We start from the raw sequence: 22,487 nt of genomic DNA on the forward strand, positions 1-22,487 counted from the left end.
TGAACTATCAAAACCAATCATAACATGCGCCGTAATTGCTAAAATATCAACCTGCAACTGGTTCCTATAATAGCAGCGAATGGTTGATTGGTTTTCGCAATTAGACTTGAACAAGAAAAAATAAAACAGAGCAGACAAATTGAGGAACTCTACAAAAAGCGATAAACCACCTTATTACGGGTTTTACAACAACCCCTCTTGTAAACTGAGTGTTGTATTTCTGTACAATGTAGGAATACTGTACTTGTAAACGAAATCAAGTTAATGGAAATTACTTGTTAGAGCTGCCTGTCAAAGTCAACAAAGCCATATTATTTTTTAATTGGGATCCATTATTAAGTTAAAACAAATAAATGCAAGGCTTAAAGTACATCCTAACTCAAATGCGTTGAGCAAGAATGTTAAATCGCCAAAAGAAGCACTACGGGGGGAAAGGCTCTTTAACTTAATTAACGTTAATCACGATCGAAATTTTACATTTAAAAAAATACCAAGATAACATCTTACAGGAGTGCTCGATCATTACGGGTTGTTTTATGTTTTTTTTTTTACCGTACAATAAAAAATCTCTGTTACTGTCGTTCAAGTTTGCACGGTCCTCCACGCTGTGTGCTGCTGGCGCGTGTCACCATCTGCCATGTTCCTCGAGACGCAGCTACACACGATGCTTGCGCGGGCACAGCTAAGCCGAACGTGTCCGTCCCGTTGAAGCCTTCCTAAATCACACTACAGTCGGTGTTCTTCGAAAAGACAAAATGTTGTAGCCCGTCCGCTTCTTGGCAATCACCGGCACCTCGGCCTCTGGGAGAAAACTCGAAAGCGTAGTTTTACTACAGAGAGAGTAACTAGTTAGCCAACTCCAGTTTTTATGAGTTAAAATCCCTCCGGTAAAAGTCGAAGAAACCTGCTTCTTTTCAATAACTTGGTCGTCTCTTGAAATCAATGCGAAATCGTTTCTCTTCTGCTGTTAATGGAGATAGACAAACAGCCATTCCTCGTAGATCTTACTTGTTTTGTTTTGTTTTGTTTTGACTCGAGGCGAAGACTCCCTTCTGACGTCTGTTTACCACTGCCAGACAACGCGTCGTGCGCATGCGTCGAAGGGATTGATGGGAATTGAAGTCAGTCATGTGATGAGTCGTGTACCGTGTCCGCAAATACACAACCAGAGAGAACCGGGATTCCGAAAAAGACTGAGCACGCAAAATGTTATGTAATAGTTTCTAAATATGTGTGTGCGTGTGAGAGGGAGTCCTGGCTGTGGCTAAATGGTTTCGTCATTTAAGAATCTCTGTGTTATGAAGCGGGTGAAGATCCTTAATCCCCTAATATATTTCCAATGGAATCCCCTTACCTCATGCTGTCCAAATGGTTCCCGTTGAAATGGCAATCTCATTTTTTAATTAAGATCAATTGGATGGAAGCTATTTTTATGTTAGATGTTTACGCCACAATGTCGCACAATGCCATTATTTGAAATCGCCCCGTGGCTAAGTTTCTTACGTAGTTTTGAAATTAAATTCAAGTTTATATACAATACATTTACATTTTGAAGAGCCCCTTCAGTGGTGTAATGTAACCTCCACTGAATGTACTCATTTTAAAACAGACTTTCACTTGTCACTGTGTTGTTGTTCATTCTAGGTCAGCTGTTGCTCGTAAGTTTTTTATTGCATGCGTTTGTCTGTCTGGTCACGGATCTACCATGAGAACTACAATACCCACAGGACCTTCCGAGGCATTACCCCTTTTCCCAGAATTGCTGTGCGCAGTATGGACACAGCATGATGCAACTCTTCCTGGTGAAAACCAGTATTAGATATGTGATTAAGTAATTTATTTATTTAGAAAACGTTTTAATTGAACAGTCTTTTTGACCAAAAACACATTATAACACCACTTTTTATTAATGGTTTTAATTTTTTTTATCAGTAGTTGACACCCCACGGTCCCACTAGTACTCATTATCAATTAGATATGTATGCAATAAAAAGTTATGTTAACTCTTTTAAATTGAAAATAAACAATAACATATTTTTTTCCTTTTTATGGTTTCATAATTCATACTGAAAACCTGTACTGAAGATTGACAAAGAAAAGTGAAATAATTGTTAAAATAAACAAGCGTTAATAGCAGATCCTAGTTTTGTGGTTGAAAAAATTTTTTTTTTTTTTTACTTTGTAGTTAGGAGTGTAAATCACTACATCGACACTACCAATAATTAGACAATCTCTGACATATGGTCCATGTCTGACCTAACTTGCCTTTGATGTCACATAAACATTCAATAGTCAAAGTGAAGTGATTTAATACAGAATTTTAGACTTTTTACAACAGGGCTTTTTTTACATTCAATGCTTTAATGAATTTGATAGGCCTGAGCTGAGTCCTATGATCATTTAATTATTTACCCACTTCATCATGGTTGTCAAGGCTGTAAATAGGCACATGCAGATTTCATAAAGAAAAACATTAAACGCTTAAACATTTGCAGATACAATAATATAACTTATATTACATCAAATTGTAGTTTCTCAAGCAAAATGTAATGCATTTTACCCTGTATGGAGTCATGGCAACTCAAAGTCAATGGGAGGGTAATTTGTGCCAAGCAGCATGGGCTCACCAAGCCTACACTCTTAAAAACTTTCACCATTATAGACACACAATCTCTCATACACATTTACACTGTTTTTTTGTTAGACTTACATGTTCTTTTAGACAGGCACACTGAGTTAAGTGTTCATTATACTGTTAAGGGAGTTTGTTCGAGTAGACTAATTTACACACACCTGGCAAACAGGATTTGATATGGTCAGTCACAGAAAGAGAGACACTGTTTTGTATTGTTCTTTTGGATCGTTTCAACATACCTGTTTTTGAAGCTTATTGCATAATGTGGCCTCTGGTTTTGCATCTTTTGTTTAATTGTTACAACTTACCCCAGCAGTGGGCAAGATTGTAACAAAGGCACAAAATGTATATGACATCAACTCATAAGGGCTGTGATATTTTTGTAGAGGATTGAATTGGCGTCTTTTGTAGTAAACAAATATACTTTGTATACAAAATGTGTTACTGGTCTCCCCCTATACCTTGTTGATGTCCAGCATTTAATGTTTTTCTAGACATGCTCTAAAAATAATAATAATAATAATGAATTTGTCACATATAATTCTTACTGATGTAAGCACATTACATATGTCAATAAAAGTATAGCCTATGCATAATTTAAATGTAATATGGATAATTTAAATGTAATATGGAATTTTAAATGAAATACGAAATTTAATGTAATATGGAATTTTACCCTTCAACAGATTTTACGGAAACGAAAGTTAACAAGAAAAGAATAAACCATTTCTATGATGTTAATACTGAAAAGTAGGCCTATTTCTTTATTTTTTTAAACAACCTATAATGTATGCAATCAATCATAACAAAGTTTATAAATTTACATCGTCTATATCGCGAATTCACTGTTATCTGTGACAGGCAACCATTTGTTATAAATAAATAGTTCACTTAATATAGCCTATCGAAGGTTGACAAGTGTGTAGGCAATTGTTTTAGAGCACAATGAAGCAACAAATAGGTGTGTGCGCATATCTTATATGTGTGTGCGTGTGAGAGGGAGTCCTGAATGGTGAATGGTGAATGGCTAAATGGTTTTGTCATTTAAGAATCTCTGTGTTGTTATGAAGCGGGTGAAGATCCTTAATCCCCCAATATATTTCCAATGGAATGCAATGGAATCCCCTTATGTTGCTATGTTAAATATGCAAATGTATAATACTAAGAAAGAACTGAGGTCTTCGTTCTATATAACTGCCAGCACTGGGGGGCGCTGTGATGTTTCTAAACGCCTCACAGATCGTCGCTCTGATTGGTCAAAGTCTGAGCGTCTTGTCCAATGACTAGAATGTCGCAGTTTTCAAATCGTCAGACACGGAAGTATCTAACACTCAGAGAGAGTCAGCCTGAGGCTGTTTAGAGACCTGGTAAGAAGAATATAATGCTTCCTAATGATTATGATATGTTTATTTGTTTAGAAATAGTATTGAGTTTGTTAGCTCCTTAACGAAAGTAGGCTCGTTACTAATTTTCCGTATCAAGGGTTATTGTTTCCATAGCAAAACATTCGTTGCAGTTGTCAGTTACAAGCTGAGTTCATTCTAGTATTTTAGTCTGTTGTGTAATGTTATACTTCCCGAACTATTATCAGATGTTTAAATAACACATTTGCGTTTCTTCAATGCGGTACTTTAGTGTTTAATTTTAGATCAGTATTTAAGGAATTTAAACTGGTTTTATATTTTGTGTATATTATATTTGTTTCCTCATGTGTCATCCTCTGTGAGATGTGTGATTGTTAGTAAGTAGGTTTCAGGAAGCCACAAAAGAATTCCCAGACTTTTAACTTTTTTTCAGAGACCTTCCTGCTATTGAAATGGAGAGCTTTCTAAGGCAAAGGCTTGCCCAGGCCAGTGGCAACCTAATGGGTGGATCATCTCTTCAGAAACCCATTTCTTCTTACCAGGCTATCAAATTGCCAGATGTGTGTTCTAGTTTCTATTCAATTGCAGATGAACCTTTCCCCCAAGTGTCTGGATTTCTTGATGACACTGTCGGCCCGACGTTTCTTTCAAATGAAGCCGGAACTGTGTTGAATTCCCCTGGTTGCACACCATCAGAAAATCAAACAAAAAATAAGGACGAGGGAGTTTTAGCTCCAAGTAAAGAGGCTGCCATCAGATCCAGTCTTAGTTGCTCTCTTGTAGCGCACTGTCAGTCAGCAGATGGAAGCATGTCTACTAGATCAATACAGAAGGAGAAAGACATTAGTGCAACAGTAGATAAAGCAGATGGGCACTGCAATGAACCCACGGTATCCACCACATCTTTAGAGAAATCAGATTTTATAAGTGAAGTGTTGAAGAACAGCACTTTTAATGTGACTCAAGACTCGAAAGAACGGTCTGACACTGGTGTTAATGTGACTGTTGATCTACACAACACAAGGGAGAAGAACAGCACTTTTGAGTGTCAAGAGTCAAAGGAGAGGTCTGACCCTAGACTTAATTCAACAGTGGATATTGATGTCCCCAATATTAAGACTGAGTCAGGAAATACCACTGTTGACCTGGTCCAGTCACATGACCCTAAAGAGAGTCCTGACACTAGGGTTAATGCAACCGTGGGTATTCCTAATCAAGATAGTGGACATTCTAAAACCAATTCATCTGTGAATAGTGCACCCTTAAACACTACAACAGAACAGCTCAATGAAAAGCTTGAAGTAACCATAGACATTCAGCCACAAGAAAAACCAAGTGGAAATCTTAACTCTACTTTGGATGATAATATAAAAAACACAGAGGAAGCTAATTTAAAAGACAATGTAATGGTTGATATTGTGGAGCAAATAGCCAGTGCACCTCATCTACCTTCTAGCGAGATTGAACAATCGAGCTCAGATATTTTAAAACCAGCTAAGACGATGTTTACTAAACATAATACAACCACTGATCTTCCTGTGCCAGAAGTTCCAGTTTTGAAGGACACCACTCTAGAAATTAAGCCCTCAAGCACAGAATTAGCTTTAGAAGTAGACCAGGTCAGTGGTGCTTCTAACTCGGTGGGAATCTCTAAACCAGTCTCTAACAGCAGCGAAACAAACGTTGAGATAAGCACCTTAGCTTTTGTTTGCTCTGTAGATGCTCCCAATGATGCTCCTGAGCTCAAAGCAGAGGAGCATCACAAAATAATAGCTGAAAGTGAGTCCGTTCCCTCCTCTGATATGGGAAACATCAGCAGAAACAGTATTTTTTGTTTGGATGATACTTTGGACATGAAAACAAGCTTCATGGTTACATCCACACCTATCGTTTTTGGCAGAGAACCCAGATTTGAGATACTGAGAGATGCAAAGCCCACACCTATGAGAAAAAGACTGTCTGTGATCCACAGTATGGAGGCCCAATCGAAGGATGAGCTTGTTGGTGTGAGTAATCACAATGGAACTGGTGCTGTGCAGGCGACTGAGAGCTCAGGTCAGAAGGTCACATCGAACTGCATTTCAAGTCACAGTACGTCAGAACCAGCAAATGAGAACAAGCCTCCCACAAAACCTCCAATTAAAAGACAGATTCCTCAACTTTCCTCTAAGCTCAGTTATCCCAAATCCAGTCTTCCACCAAGGCCACAGTCGTCCATGCACTCCTCAGTAGCAGACAAACCAAAGACTATCCAAGGGACACAGGTTCCGCAATATCGCGACACAACATCCACCACCCTGTTTGGCAACCGGAAATCAGTACAGATGAACAAGGGGAAGAACATCGCACCTGTCAAGAACACAGTGTCAGCTAGCACTGTTAAGGTAGGAAACTCTATGCTTTATGTCACTTGGATACATAAAATTTTTGGACTTGTTGGGTTTAATTGGGTTAAAATGTGATTTATTTATTTATTTTTTGGTAAACAGACCTCTATGATTTCTTCTGTCACTGGATATAACTCTACTGCTGGTGAGTGGCTTATACAAATTTTTTCATTTTCTTTTTTTTTTTACACATTTTATACATGCACAATTATATTACTGTTCAAGGTTTTTGTTTTTATTTAAAATACTTTTATTCAGCAAGTTTGCATTTAATTATTTAAAAGTGACAGTAAATAGATTTATAATGTTACAAAAGATATATAAGAAATATAAATGCTGAACTTTCTTTTTTAACTTTCTTAATATATTAAGTTCCCCTCAAAAGCAGCTCAACTGTTTTTAACATTGATGATAAATTCGCAGCTAAGCACCAATCTTGAGCATATACTGAATTCTGAAAGATCATGTGACTGCATTACAGGGATAAATTACATTTCAAAATATATTAAAATAGGAAACAGTGAAATTATAATTTTACAGTTTTTACTGTATTTTTGACCAAATAAATGCAGCCTCTGTGAGCATTAGACTTTTCAAATTGAATGATAGTGTACATGACTGTACTTTTTTTATTACTATGGTGTATTATATAGTAATTGTGCTTTCTGTAAGCTGTAATGTGGTTGCAGTTGCAAAGCCTTCAAGCTCTGGTATACCACAAAACAAACCATCAGGACTACAGCCCCCAACCCGTAAAAGACAGGCTCTTAAGATGCCTACACGATCCACTGTTGAAACCATTCTGACTCAGCCCAGTAATAAACCAACAACAGGATTACAAGGTACTATTCATGATTGGTTTTCCATGATAGTTTTTCCTTTGTGTATCTTCAGATTTTGTTGCTGATTTTATACTTTTATGCAACATGGATACATGGTAAATACCTAGACAAAATGATTATGTAAATGAAGGACTCTGGTTTTATGTAATGCTTTGTCATTCCAATCATGTTTCCTCTAATTCTATCTATGAAAGGTATGAGGACGAGGAATTCACTGCTTCCCAGTGTGGGCCAAACACACTTGAACAATGATGGTTTGCCTTCGGCAAAGAGAAAAAGAATTGGTGCGATCATTTGTCCTTATTTTTTATAATGATTGTTTACTTTTAACAACTATCGGAAATAAGTGCATTAGTGAGTCTGGATGAATAACCGGTATATCTCTAATACTTTCAGAAGGTCTACAACACCTTTTAAACACTATAACACTTAATTATTTTAAACCAATGAAGTTTAGTTGGAAAGCCAACTAAAGTAAAAATTTAATGTAATTATGAGTCTCTGGTGTATTTTCTCTTGTGGTGGTTGGCGGGGACTGTGGTACATTTTTTCTTTTTTTTTAAAGTTTTTATTATACCCTCTTAAAACTAGTATTATTGTAATGTTTCCATCCACCTGTTTTTATGCGCATTTTGGGACATTGCATAAAAAAAAACTGGATGGAAACGCCAGGATGCGCATAAATTATTAACATGCGCAAAAAAAACATATGTGCTCAACTGAGGCAGATAAATGTCTTATTCGATATTAAGACATGTGCATAAACTATGATTGAAATGTACGGTATTATTTACTGAATAAATCCCTTTAGTGTGCAAAAAAAAAAAACCTCATGTGACTTTGCATCAACAGTGGATGTAATAGGATAACTGGATTAAAATCTTGAGAAATAACAACTTTAGATCGAAACATATTAGCTACTGACAATATTTTGTGATATTTAAAAATTAAAAGACATTAAGATATTGGGCCAGATTTACTAACAGCTTACACCACCGCAAACCCTCTTTTGTTGTTAAGAATTACTGTCAGTGAAAAATGAGCACTGAAAAATCATGGACAGGGTTATTTTTGCAGATGACCTTATTACATATGCATTTGTAGGAGTTTCCCTTTCAGATGCAAAACCTATGGGAGGACAGTATTTAAATGAATCACGCAAGGTGATTTACTAAGGTTTGCGCTAGTCAATTTACTGGTATTTGTGCCATTATTACCAGTTGCACCCAAAAAAAAGCATGTCTTAAAATTTGCGCTGCTCTTGATAGATTTCATTGGTCGTTATGGAAATGACGCGGCTGCATCTGTGTTCTTACATTTGCGCGTCTTCAGTAGATCACGCGCAGGAACTTTTCATTCCCATCTGCGGTTTTATGGGATTACGCTCACGCTAATTTGCCCAGTAAATCTGGTCCATTATGAACAAAAAAGCATTGGGTGTGTCAAAGCAATTTTCAAGAACATTATAAATGTCTTAAATGTGGAAAATAGCCACCCATTGCCTTAAGCCACACTGACAAATCTCAACAGGACAGCTCCTGACATATCACTGCAAAATATTCGTTCCTGAAGCCGCCAGGAATCTGGGCAAGAAAATTTACTCATTAAATTGACATTTCTTATTTGCAAGAGATTTTCCCTGCTTGATCAGATGTAATCCAGACTGATTGATATACTTGTTAAGGGCGCAGTAATAGCCTTACTGAATAGATTGGTGCATTTGGGAGCTTGTTGCTGAAACCTTTTTAATTCATGCATGTGAAGGAGTAGTGTGTACATGCCTTCCCTTTGAGTGTTTTCATTCTTTTTGAAATGGAGATTTATAGGTCTGTTCAAACTCAATTATAGGATGGTACATTGGCATCCGTGCCACCATAATGCACTGCATTAATTATGAATGTAAAATAGAAAAAATAGATATATTTTATAAAATGTTGCAAATGACTATTTCTGTTTTAAATAAGTTCTGTGTTCTTCAAACTGTTCATTAAAGGATCACACTAGACACTTTTTTTTATGGATGTTAGGATCAAGCTGTTTTGAATCAAGCTGTTTCCCCGGTTAATGAAGCTGCAAAATGAGGACCTCAGAGGAGTGTTTCTCAAACTAGACCCTTTGATGTCCTCTGTTGTCCACTTCTCTCTGTCCTGGTTTGGTCAAGTTTGCTTTCTCCTAAGAACCAATTAAGAGCCACTTTCAACTGTGCTTGTATATGAAGAAAAGTGTCCTCTTGTACCAAATTAGCACAGAAGTAGGTGACAGTGTTTTCTTAGTAGACTGGGGTAATGGCTGTTGAAAACGGCTTTGGCATCGCTGGTAAAGATACAACTTTTTTTGTAAATACTAATAATAATTTGCAGCATTAGAAATGTTTGATTGATCAATTACATGCTAATATTAAATCATTTTAAAAACAAAATGTCATTCCCAACCTTTTAATGGTAGTGTTCATATGGATGAGCAAGTGTGAATGGTGAGCAAACACTGTTAAGACAATAAGATATTGGTTGGAATAGTATGTTACCATCTTATGTTGTTAAAAAAAAAAAAAATCTTGAATAGACAAAAACTGTATAGTAAATGTTTGTGAAATATTCTTTTTTTTTTTTTTAAATCTCCATTCTAATGTATTTCATGTGTGTTTGTATCCATAGCACATGCTGCTCTTTCTACAGTAGAGAGTGATGCTGTGCATCCAGCTGACGGAGCACATGAATCAGGTGAATTTAGCTGGTTATTATCTTAGAGATCATGTAGTAAGTTTTCTAATTCACAAATAGTGTCTAAAATTTTCAAACCTACCTAATCTTTTTAACCCCCCATCCAGGCTGTGTTAATTGTTTGCAACTTCAAGGCAAACTTGAGAGCGTCCTCCAAGAACTAATGGGTTTGCGTTCAGGTATCTCTATTGTTATTTTTTATTTTTTTCAAAAGTTTCATATTATTTCTCCAATAATTTTACTCCCTTTATTTATTGTGAGATGATGTCTTATGTTTTGCATACCTGTCTTTTATAGAGTGTAAAAACTGGGGACCATTGCAGGAAAAACTTGAGATGTGTGTAAAGGAAATGAAGAGAATTTAAGTAGGTATTCTGTGTCTCTTCACAATTTATTCCTGGCATTTTGTTCTTTTTACAGATAAATATCAAATGATTGTATTATGCTGATATTAATATAAGCAATATTGTATACCTCTGCCTGATTCTGTCTCTTATCTCTCCCGCACTTAGAGGAGAAAAGAAGAGAAGTGTTGACAAAGAAAGTTGTAACTTTTACCAGTTGTGGAATTTCTATGCAGTTCTATGCATGTTTATGTGCTTCTAAAAATGAGACACTGTTAATAAAATGTAACCTAATTAAAAATTGTCTCTTGGCTTTCCCTAATAAATTATGAAATGATTTGAAATACTACAATATGGTTTATTGTTTGTTTTAAAGGCATGTGAGAAGATTCATATTTTACATTTTCCACTGTAACACATTGCCTTAGTCAGGTCATAGCAGAGCAGGACTTAAAAAATGCTGGAACAACCATCGCTCTCTCAAAACAATGATTGTCGTCGATGGTAACCCGTCCTACTACAATTGACGTCAGCAAAAAAAAAAAAAAAACCGACCCTGCCTGGGGGGAAATTACTTAAGGGTAGAATTTCCGCCTGAGTTTAGTATTCACGTCCTGCCAGCCAGCCACTCATTCTTCTTGATTAGATTACACAGCGCATCGTCTCGTCTGGATTTTCACTCCATCGTCTCAAGAGAGGGTAACTACCTTTTTAACCTTTATTCTTTATAAAATGTCATTCTTAATCTTCACATATGTGACGTAGTGAGTATTCGTGAAGTAAAAGATCTGAATTATGTTTTCTGTCAAGTGTTGAGAGCCTCTTTAACAGTAAAGCGGAAATCCCATATGTTTATCATTGCATCACGCATCCTCGTGTAGAAATGGCGCGCGATGTTTAATGTACTCTATATTATTATTTGTATTTATTTATGCTAGCATAATACATTTCAAACAATCCGAGAAAATTATATATTTGTTATCGTATCACCAAAACGTATTATATTTGTCTAATAATGATAAAAATATACGTTCATGTATATTTTTATTATTTTGTATATTTTTTTTCAAATTACATCTACATTATTATACTGTCTTGCGACACTATGATAGTTTCCATCATGTAGGCAGTCATTGCACGTTTCTTTATGTTTAGTTTTCCAGGTACAGTTTTACTTCATTTAAACATGGTTTGAATAAAACCTCTTCGATTAGTTTTAATAAATCTTCCCAAACTGAATGCATCAGTTCATGTATATGTAACTCATGTCCTGTGGGTCTTAAACTATAGTATTATTAATGGGATGCTGAGCTGTAGTGTAAGTTAGTTTCATTAAGTCATGATGAAATTCCATTACTGTAAATATAGGTGTCATACAGGTGCTGCTGGTCTATTCCATTTGAAAAGTAAACGATACACCAGTAATTGTGCAGTATTGGACTTCATGCATGTAAGTTAAATCACTGGCTTTATCTTTAAATCAGTGTTAAGGCCAAGTGAAATTGCCACTTTGCTTCAAAAACCTGGGCTGCTGTCAGACATCATCTTGAAATATATGAATCTGATTCTAAGACCAGCAAAACTCATCTAGGGTGAAGCAGGTGCCAGGATAGTCAGATTATAGACAGTGGACCTGTGAATTCACCTTGTCCAAACCTGTTTAAGTTGCCTGCTTACTGTGCGTTCACACCGCCGCCGACTTGAGCTTCCAAAGTTACCGGAAGTCATTCATTTTCAATGGAAGCTGGCTTCTCTCAGCTGCAAGGAGCGTCAAATCCATCGGCGTCGCGTTTTGGGCGTTTTGAGCGTTTTGAGCGTCAATCTGAAAGTTGAGAGAAGCTCAACTTTATGGTAATGAGCTATGACGCGGTTCAGCGGCAAGCAGCGGCAAAACGCCAGCAACCAATCAGAATATAGACGTCCTTCACGCTGGCTGATTCCGGAGAAACATACGATGTAAACTTTCGTTCCTACCAAAACATTAGTTCCGAAAAAATGGAGGAGAAACTGATAATCGCTGTTGCTGGGTTTCCTATCATTTATGATGAAATTTATGACGTTATTATATAAAATTTATGACGTTATTTTCATATAGGGACCAGTTACAAAAGAGAGAGAGCCCCGGCCGCGCGCGCGCACTCACTTCACCTTAACCGTCTTCAAACAACACGTCTTGCTCGCTCTCCCTCGCGCATATTAATCAAAATAATTTTTTCCCGACCAAATGTGACCAAAACGGTTATAAAAATGCTGTCATTATAAAAGGTTTCTAGTGTCAATGTATTGCTTGTTTTTTTTTCCTGTTTACATTTCATGGTGTGACACAGACTTCAGAGCGGCCAAAGCGTCAACAAGCTTCTCCGTACTTTTTGACAAGCGTCCTTGACAGGGCGGCCAGAGATTCTTTGCAGCTCAAGTCGGCGGCGGTGTGAACGTACAGTTATTACTTGGAATTAGTTATTTGTTTAATAGCTTAGGGTAGAGGAACGTCTAGGACAGGGCAGTGCATTATGTGAGGTTACTGATAATTATCGCAATTTAACAACCATTTTCATGGGCTAGCTAGATTTATAGTTTGCTTTAAGTTTTTGTTTTGTGTGTGTGTTAGTGGTTTTATGTAAAAACCCTAGAAAGGAAGTCAATGATTTCCGTGTAGTGACGTCGTGGAGTTAGCAAAAAGAGGTGTCCTTAGCAGTAGACCGAAAGAGTTTAATCTAAAAGAAAAAAGTCATCCTCATTTTATTTTTGTGTGTGAGTATATGCTTTGATCACACAAGAAAATGTGGTGAGAATGCTTAAAGATTAGTGTTAAAAGTTTTTAACTGTTAAAATAGTCATGTAAGCGGGTGCAGGTTTACTTCTAGTGTTCCATAGACAGGACCTGATCAAAGATGCATGACTACTCAAAGCTGCTGGTCAGAAACCCACACAAGAAGACCTTCACTGCATGTGCTCTTATTTCCTTATGAAAGTGTGCAACGCTTTGGACTGCCACTGCTTATCATCAGTCGCTACTATTTGTCATATGTAAACACTGTATTCAAATAGCATTGTTAAAATATTCACCAATCTGCATTCAGAGGGTGAGTTACCTCCCTAATCTTTTTTTTTTCTTTTCTTTTTTTAAAAATGTTTCCTATAATTTTTAATTTCTTTGACTTCCGCCGTGATACTAATCCCATTTCACCCAGTCTGCTCTTTTCATCTAGCCAGTAAATTGTGACTAATCAGTTTGGTCTTGCCTGAAAATTGTTTCCGGCCACACCAATGTCAATGCTCTAAAGCTGTTGTACTTTATGAATTATGACTCAATAATGAAAAGGCAATATAGACCTCTTAGATATTAATCTTATTAATGATGGATCAAACTGCCCTGTGGTGAAATGGGTTGTTCATAAAGTGCTCTGTCTGTGCCTACGGGTGTGTTGTGAAGCAGACACCCTAATATGTATGCCCTTTACATGTAATGACTTGGTTAAAAGGCGTTCACACCAAGGACAAAAACTTTAAATTTTTAATAATCATTCTAATTCAATGAAAATAGAGAATTCCACACCACACCTATAATGATAACCATATAGTTTGAATCACTTTCCGAACAATTTTTTTCCCCAGCTAATGAACGATAAAAACATTGACAGCCAGATTTTAAACATTTTAAGCAGTACATGCTTATAATAAACATAACAGTATAGTGCGTTGGTGTGGAGGCTAAAATAGTTATCATTATAGTTATTGTTATAGCCAAAAATAGCCCTAATTAACAAAAAAGACCCAATTTCTTTTTTTTATTATTATAAATAAATAAAAAGTGTATATATATATATATATACTTATATTGTTTCTCTTCTCCTTTAGTGTCTTCAGATTTACTATCCCAGTCTTCTCAACGTTATCCATCATGATTGAGAATAAACTGGCCTCCTTTGGGAAGATGCTGCTTAGGCGCCGCATGCTGGACACCTCTCAGGACGAAACCCGCTTTGCTCGCTGTCTCACCACTCTGGACCTCATAGCCCTCGGTGTCGGGGCGACACTGGGTGCAGGTGTATACGTCCTGGCTGGGCAAGTGGCCAGAGAGAAGGCTGGACCTGCAATCGTGCTGTCTTTCCTTATTGCGGCCTTGTCCTCTGTTCTCGCTGGCTTGTGCTATGCTGAATTTGGTGCACGTGTTCCCAAGACGGGATCCGCTTACCTGTACAGCTACGTGACAGTTGGGGAAATATGGGCCTTCATCACAGGATGGAACCTCATTCTGTCGTATGTGATTGGTGAGCGTTTTGAATTCAAATATAACAATTAATTGTCGTCTCCCAAGAGTTTATTCTGAATGCAAGCCCAAGAGTTTGACCAATTATATGCGATTACGAATGAGCTGAAGTGGTTTTGAAACTGCATGAAGTGTTTACTTCACTTGAGTGAAGGACTCTTGAGCAGGTGCTTAAGTTTAACTTAACAAGTGGACGTTCTGAAGTCTTTTGCATTTACATATGTCCTCTTCTCTTTGTCACAGGCACAGCTAGTGTGGCACGAGCTTGGAGCTCAACTTTCGACCATCTAGTGCAGAAAAAGATCTCTGTTTTCTTCAATGGCTCCATGTCATTTCCAGACACTGGAAAGGTGTTAGCGGAGTATCCAGATCTGTTTGCCTTCATCCTGGTCTTGTTGCTCACTGGTAAGAAACTTTTTTCTGACTACTTTTTCTGTCCAACACGATGGTGCCTAGTTAATTCTTAGTTGACTCAAAGTGTTGTTCAAAGTCAAGACTTCCATTATTCCATTAAGCCAGTGGATCTTTGCTCCAGAATTAATCTTCTTGACTTCTTATCCAACACCTGGTTTTTGTTAGTGTGTTTCTGACTGGGAAGCCAAAAAAGATTGTTCATTGGTTCTACTACACAAGCTACACTGAAGGAATTAAATCATTTTAAATGATCCGCTTCACCAATATATGTTAGTCTTAGGACTGTTGCTCACTCTTTCTTTTCAACATTGCCATGCAAAAGACCATAATGGTGTGAATTCGCTGCCTCTCACCTCCCACACTACAGGATTATTGGCATTTGGAGTGAGTGAGTCTGCATTTGTCAACAAGATCTTCACAGGAATCAACCTGGTGGTTCTGACATTTGTCATCATATCGGGCTTTGTGAAAGGCGACACTGCCAACTGGAACCTCACTGTGGAGGACTACCTTAATGGCACCAACAAATCTGAAGCACAGTAAGTCACACTTCCTCAACTTTTATATGTTGGCAAAGCAATAGTAATCTGGAAAGTACAGTTTCGAGCATAATTCAAAACTGATCAGTTTGTTCATATTTACTGAATACAGATATACAACTAAATTACAAGGATAAAATGAATAAATTAGATAAAAAGGACAATTAAATTAATGATAACGAAAGGGTAGTAAACAAAACAAAAATACGTAAAACATTTTATATACTGTGTGTATAAATAAATGTATATAAAAATGTATATGCGTTATGTTGTCTGTAAACTTAAAGTTGAAATCTCTTTCATGTCTTAGCAACATTGAAAAAGAATTCGGCTCAGGTGGCTTTGCACCGTTTGGCTTTACCGGAGTCCTTTCTGGCGCTGCTACATGCTTCTATGCATTTGTGGGCTTTGACTGCATTGCAACCACCAGTAAGTTCAGCAAACTCGTTTCTCGTGTAAAACCAGAATGTCCTACTTTTAAAAACAAACTCACCCCAGCTTGGTTGATGATGTTGTCATAGGTGAAGAGGCCAAAAACCCCATGCGTTCCATCCCGATCGGCATAGTGGCCTCTCTGCTCATCTGCTTTTTTGCCTACTTCGGAGTGTCTGCTGCACTCACACTCATGATACCCTATTACAAACTGGACGTCCTGAGTCCACTTCCTGAGGCCTTTGATTATGTGCACTGGCAGCCTGCTCGCTATATTGTGGCTGTGGGGTCTCTGTGTGCCCTTTCCACCAGGTACGTTTATGAAGCTGTAATTACATTACTGACATTGACATAAAGTCATCATGAAACAACTAATGCCTTTCTGACTGTTTTTTTTTTTTTTTTTTTTTTTTGGTGGGGATGTTCTTTAGCTTGTTGGGCTCCATGTTCCCTATGCCTCGTGTGATTTATGCCATGGCTGAGGACGGTCTGCTCTTTCGCTCCCTCTCCCGCATGCACAAGAAAACCAAGACACCCGTGCTGGCAACCATTGTGTCTGGCATTGTAGCAGGTAAAACTGCATATTATTCATATTCATATAATGTCTGTCAATAGATAACTCTTTTAGTAATTGTGACTAACTCCTATAATCTCCTTTATTTCCTCCCTGTAGCCCTGATGGCCTTCCTGTTTGACCTCGCTGCCTTGGTGGACTTGATGTCAATTGGGACCCTGCTGGCATACACTCTGGTCGCTGTCTGTGTACTCATTCTCCGGTGAGTATTTACTTAAATTACCATTTAGAAGTGAAAGAAATATGGATGCAGTTAACATTCAATTCATCAGATGTTCTTGAAAAAATGTTTCATGGTTTCCACAAAAATATTAAGCAGCACAGCTGTTTTCAACATTGATAATAATAATAAATGTTTCTTGATCACCAAATATTATATTGATTTCTTAAGGGTCATGTGACACTGTAGACTGGAGTAATGATGCTGAACATTCATATTTGCCATATTACATTTAAAAATATATTCAAATTGAAAAGTTATTTTAAGTTGTAATAATATTTCACAATATTTCTGTTTTACTGTATTTTTAATCAAATGAATGCAGCCTTGGTGAGCCTGGATTAAGATAATTTTTTTTTTATTTGTCTAATTTATTTATTTATTTTTAAATCTGCAGGTATCAACCAGGCAGCATTAGCTCCAGGGCTGTGGATGAGAAGCCAATGGAGCTACAGAGGCTGGAGGCTAAAGGAGCCATGGCAGATGTGGATAGTGGGGATGAGTACGGCCAGGAGCTGGAGACAACGCCCCTTAAGGAGAGGTTTTCCTTAAGGATGCTGGTGCAACCTATCCATGACGTACCCACCAAGATTTCGGGCAGCATTGTTTACTTTGCTACTGGCACCACATGTAAGCATTTCCTTTGGTTTGGCTTATGATACCGTTTTTGCTGCAACATGTAACTGTAAAGTTAAAGGTATAGCGGAGGATTTTCTTTTTCCGGGTGGGTAGTGTAAACTATTGGTCCACCAAAGTGTCAATCATTCTGGTGATATGTTTACGTAAGGCCGTCGTACGTGCTCGTCCCTTAGTTTTCGCTTTCTGCGCATGCGCACTTTCAGGTGTTTATGTGTGGTGAGCTAGAGCTAAGCCATTCATTGAAGCTCGCCGTTTCACCGGGTCCTTTGAAAATGTCTGAGGGTCGCAAGAGAAAAAGTTTGTACGAACTGTATGAGAAGAAGAGAAAGGCCTCAGAAGAGAGAAACAAGATCAGAGTGTTTTTGGGAGATTGTTTCACACGATGGCGTGCTCTGAAAACACAGGTTGGGCTTCCCACTGATGCCTCAGTCGCGAAGTTTCTACTCGACAGGTAAAGTTTGGCATGCTATTTGGAGAAAAAGTGCAAATCTTCTTTTGGAAAGTAATCTTGTATGAGCGATGCCGACAGCAACTTTTAAACAGAGCGTGCACGAGGAGAACCTCGCACACGTTTAATAGGCGTTCCCTCTCGGGAGCAGGTAGAGTGTTGCGCATGTGCATTTTTTCAAAAAGTGGAGAGGGCGGTTCTTATCTAAAATTCGGAAAGATCCTCCGCTATACCTTTAAGCCCAGGGAAATGTAAAATAATACTTTTGTTGAACAGGCAGATAACCACCTTCTCTTTTGCTCTTCAGCTGTGCTGTTCACTATACTGTGTGTGTTGCTGTCAGTGCACATTCAGGAGGAGGGGATGGGCAACCCTCTTTATATCACTTTGGTTGTTCTCCTGTCTGTTCTGTCTGCTGTCTGCATCGTCATCATCTGGCGACAGCCCCAGAGTAAAGAGGCTATCAGTTTCAAGGTACAGAGACTTACATTAACAAAGCTGCGTTATTACCCTTGTGCTTGAAAAATTGAGAGTGTCAGATGTTTAGGTACTTATAATACTCCTCTGTCTACATTTCGTAGGTGCCTTTGCTCCCCATTCTGCCTTTGGTCAGTATCTTTGTAAACATTTACCTCATGATGCAATTAAGTGGACCTACATGGGCTCGTTTCGCAGTATGGATGGCTCTTGGTGAGTTATGGCATACCAAATCGTTGACTTGGATAATTGATGTAATTGTGTGTTAAATGTGCACTACCATTCAAAAGTGTGGAGTCAGTAAGAAAGAAAAGAATACTTTTATTTAGGATGGACGCATTAAATTAATAAACAGTGACAGTGGAGACATTTATAAATGTAACAAAAGAAGTATTTTTTTCAAATAAATGCTGTTCTTTTGAACTTTCTATTCATCAAATCCTGAAAAAAAAAAAAATGTTCACGGTTTCCACAAAAATATTAAGCAGCTCTACTGTTTTCAACATTGATAATAAGAAATTAGAAAATTCAGCTTTGTCATCACAGCAATTAATTACATTTTAAAATATATTCAAATAGAAAACAGTTGGTTTAAATTGTAATGTTTTTTAGTACTACTATTTCTTAATAAATAATTGCAGTCTTGTTGAGCATTAGAGACTTCTCTCAAAAACGTACAAATCTTACCGACCGCAACATTTTGAATGGTATTTTAATTGAACACTAATATGGATATTTTGCCAGTTTTTCATTCAAAGTTTGACTTCATTACATGTCTCTTTTAGGTTTTCTTATTTATTTTGCGTATGGAATATGGAACAGCTCTGAGGGTAAAAAATCTGAGCCCATTTTTCAAGGAAAGAAGCCAATCTACCTGTCTGAAGATGACCGTGAACATGAGGGGCCCAGTCCTTAAGAAGAGCAAACTAGATTGGTATGGCAGCTGCGTAACAACCAGTTTTGTAAAATTTGCACCATATCTTTTTTCTGAAGTATGCATCGAAAAGCGACCAATTTTATTCAGTAGGTAAACTGTATTTCCTACTAATAGTTTACCTTGTGTCAGTGCATAGTGGTACTGTGACAGTGTTACCTATGTATGTCTAGACTTCATTATGACAAGACTATGGTCTAGTCCTACATGTACTTTGTATGCACATGTTTTTTTCTTCTGGTACCGGTTAAGAGATGGACCAGAACTGTTACATTTGTGAACTGGGTGTCTCTGCCTGTGGGTGTTCTCTGGTCATAGGGTGACTCATCTCGTTCATAATAAATAGGTTATTCAAAGACTTAGTTCAGACAGGCAGCAAATATCTCATTGGGCGTATCCAACTGAAGTTTTTTTGTAATTCATGATGCAACGTGTATTCAACTTCCTTCATGTCCAAATGCACTAATTTTCTCTTATAGCACACTGACATTCACTAGTGAATGTGACTAATTGCACAATGATGTTCTCTAATGTGCCTCATGAGTTCAGCACTGTGGCAAGATGGCAAAATTGACATTCACATTTAAAGATGACTCGGATTTGTGTAAACAGAACCAAAATATGTTTACTGGACCAGAGATAATTGGGAAAGTGTAATATATTTAGTAAAATATTATGTGCTTTATTGTTTTGAATTCAAAACGTCCTTGTAGAACTTACATTTCTAAACTTGATATGATTGAAAAAGTGATACATGAAAAATATTGGATTTTATCAGTAGATTTCTATATGTAAAAGTATATTCTTGTACATTTTTGTAACTTTATGGATGTATTTATGTACCAGTGGGAGGAACATATATTTATTGTTTATTGTAATGTAATGTTTTTTTTTTTTAAGTTGTCTCTATTGAGCTGTACATATTTGGGATGTAAAATAGGAAAACCTCATTGTCTTAAATGTGCTTAATAGCAAAATCAGACATTACATAAATGTCTTATTTTCTAAAATAGTCTTTTGTTTTTTACTTGTGTGACAAAATTAGTAATTTTTCACATTGAGTGTCAGCCTCCAAGTGCTCTTATTTGTCATGCAGATTTTTGCCATTGTAGTTATCTTCTTAAGATAACATTGTTTATGCTGTTTTCATGTTTTTTTGTAAAAACATTGCAATGTAAATGCTTTTTCTTAAAGGCAAAGTAGGTCTGAAAATGGAGATTATGGAGCTTTGGGAATTTAGTGGCTTTTTCATTTGTTGCTGTGATCTTGTACATTTTATTGACATGGACAGAATAGTGTATGGCTCTTTACACTACACAGTTGTTTGTGCAGTATATTTTTCAAAAGTTATTGCAATTTGCTGCAAATATTGTTTCACAGTTAATGTTTACACATTGTTGCTGTGTACTTGACCTGGGACTTTCCTCCAGTTTATTATAAAATCATATCTGTTACTTGTTACTACTAGTTATGATGAGTCAGTTGTATTACCTTTGAACAGACACTGCCTTCTCTTATAATAGACCCTTATGGGTATTATTGTAGATTTCCTCAGAAGTAATGGTTTTACATGGCTCAGTGTTGTGACTAGCTGTTTCTCACTCTTTCAAAGCTGTTTTACATCAAATTTACATCATGACTTAATAGCTGTATTGTTGCTACTGTAACTGAAAAGACATCACTGTTTACTGTATTGTAAGACTTATGGTTTCATATCCATGTACATACTTTCTCTCTAAAGCTGAAGTGTGAAGTTTCTGTGCCACTAATGCCAGCAAATGAAATTTCAAAAATAGTTACTGTTTTCAAACACGTTTCCAGAACGCACCACCAGCTGCCATTGGTCAAAAGTAGCTGACGCAAAGTATCCGTCGTTACCAACACAATTCAGCGGAACTTGCGACCATGCTTTTGGGAAACGCACCCCAGTTGGGATGCTTAAACAGAGGAATGTGTTGATGGCTACATAGATCTGCAGTATTTACACTTTTTGGGTACATAGGAAAACAAATCCTTACTTTAAATTAGGCTATCTCTGCATATTAGGACGAGAAAGTATTTTGACGCTGAAAAAAATCACACACTTCAGCTTGAATTTTTCCAATGTAAATAGCCTATTCAATGTGCCTTTATTATGTGCTATGCTGTCATCAAATAAATATATTAAGTATTGTCATTCAGTTGCTTTCTTTTAAAAATGAAGATTGCAGAATAGAGTGTCTATCTGTGAAAACAATTAAAGGTATACTCCACTTTTTTTGGAAATAGGCTCATTTTACAACTCCCCCAGAGTTAAACAGTTGAGTTTTACCGTTTTTGAATCCATTCAGCCGATCTCCGGGTCTGGCGGTACCACTTTTAGCATAGCTTAGCATAGATCATTGAATCGGACAGGACCATTAGCATCTCTTAAAAAAATGACCAAAGAGTTTTGATATATTTAAAACTTGACTCTTCTGTAGTTACATCGTGTACTAAGACCGACGGAAAATGTAAAGTTGCGATTTTCTAGGCTGATATGGCTAGGAACTATACTCTCATTCCTGCGTAATAGCAGAGAATGTCTAATATGGCGAGAAGTTTCACTCTCACTACACTTCCGGCTTCTGAACTGGTTGCAGTTCCACTCCGATTCCATATGAGGGCGCTCACAGGACGAGTGCAGAATGAATGGAGGTCAATGGCGGTATACCCCTCAAAATCCACTTTTCTCAGGATATAATTTTTTATCTAGTAATTTGAATGTTGTATTCGAAAGGAGATGCAAAGAAATTACACATTGCTGGGTGTTAGATTTTTTAGAGTCACTTATTTGCTTTAAAAAAGTCTTTCAAAATGTCAATGACGTCAGAATGCTGACGTCATTAGCAGAATGCTAGCGTGTTATGGGCAACAACAACTCAACCTGTAAGAAATCAAAACGACATAAGTACTCGTTCATTCAACTTTCGACCTAAAACCCATGTTGAACTTGCAAAATCTACAATCACATCTGAGATTTCTCAACGGCAATCGGGTGAAAGAGACAAATTTAGCCGTCTAGCCCCATTGACTCCCATTGATTCTGCACTCATGGCGAGCGCCCCCAGTGGAACTCTGGTGGTACTACAACCAAAATTCGGTACAATAGGGCTAAATAGGGAGTGGACAGGCTCTCCGTAGACGGGCTCTGGTAATAGTCAAGAAACTTTGCTGCCATACCATGAGTGCAGCAGGCGTAAAGATATGACGCAGCGCCTGAAAATAGG

General features: G+C 37.3%; 2 protein-coding genes across 5 annotated transcripts; both read left to right on the forward strand.

Annotated features, from left to right (window-relative positions):
* The first annotated feature begins 3,836 nt into the window (after window positions 1-3,836).
* LOC311304053 (uncharacterized protein) lies at window positions 3,837-10,640 on the forward strand. 4 transcript variants are annotated; one of them, XM_084430893.1, is made up of 9 exons: window positions 3,837-4,002; window positions 4,433-6,383; window positions 6,489-6,531; window positions 7,076-7,228; window positions 7,423-7,512; window positions 9,883-9,948; window positions 10,056-10,127; window positions 10,246-10,313; window positions 10,461-10,640. In XM_084430893.1, exons 2-8 carry the CDS (start codon window positions 4,452-4,454, stop codon window positions 10,311-10,313), a joined length of 2,424 nt encoding a protein of 807 aa, XP_084287019.1. In that variant the 5' UTR covers window positions 3,837-4,002; window positions 4,433-4,451; the 3' UTR covers window positions 10,461-10,640. The 4 variants fall into 4 exon arrangements, 2 of the variants coding, with proteins under 2 accessions (XP_084287019.1, XP_084287020.1); XR_014629875.1 differs by having other exon boundaries at window positions 3,866-4,002; window positions 7,059-7,228; window positions 10,461-10,639; XM_084430894.1 differs by lacking the exon at window positions 7,423-7,512 and having other exon boundaries at window positions 3,866-4,002.
* A 225-nt stretch (window positions 10,641-10,865) lies between these two features.
* On the forward strand, window positions 10,866-21,415 carry slc7a3b (solute carrier family 7 member 3b). The gene is made up of 12 exons (XM_084430895.1): window positions 10,866-10,991; window positions 14,151-14,563; window positions 14,806-14,967; window positions 15,344-15,515; window positions 15,826-15,944; window positions 16,037-16,259; window positions 16,379-16,518; window positions 16,621-16,723; window positions 17,139-17,371; window positions 18,136-18,302; window positions 18,410-18,518; window positions 19,091-21,415. Exons 2-12 carry the CDS (start codon window positions 14,194-14,196, stop codon window positions 19,219-19,221), a joined length of 1,929 nt encoding a protein of 642 aa, XP_084287021.1. The 5' UTR covers window positions 10,866-10,991; window positions 14,151-14,193; the 3' UTR covers window positions 19,222-21,415.
* The last annotated feature ends 1,072 nt before the right edge of the window (window positions 21,416-22,487 follow it).

The sequence above is a fragment of the Rutilus rutilus genome, assembly GCF_951802725.1.
Source record: "Rutilus rutilus genome assembly, chromosome: 14".
NCBI lineage: Eukaryota > Metazoa > Chordata > Actinopteri > Cypriniformes > Leuciscidae > Rutilus > Rutilus rutilus.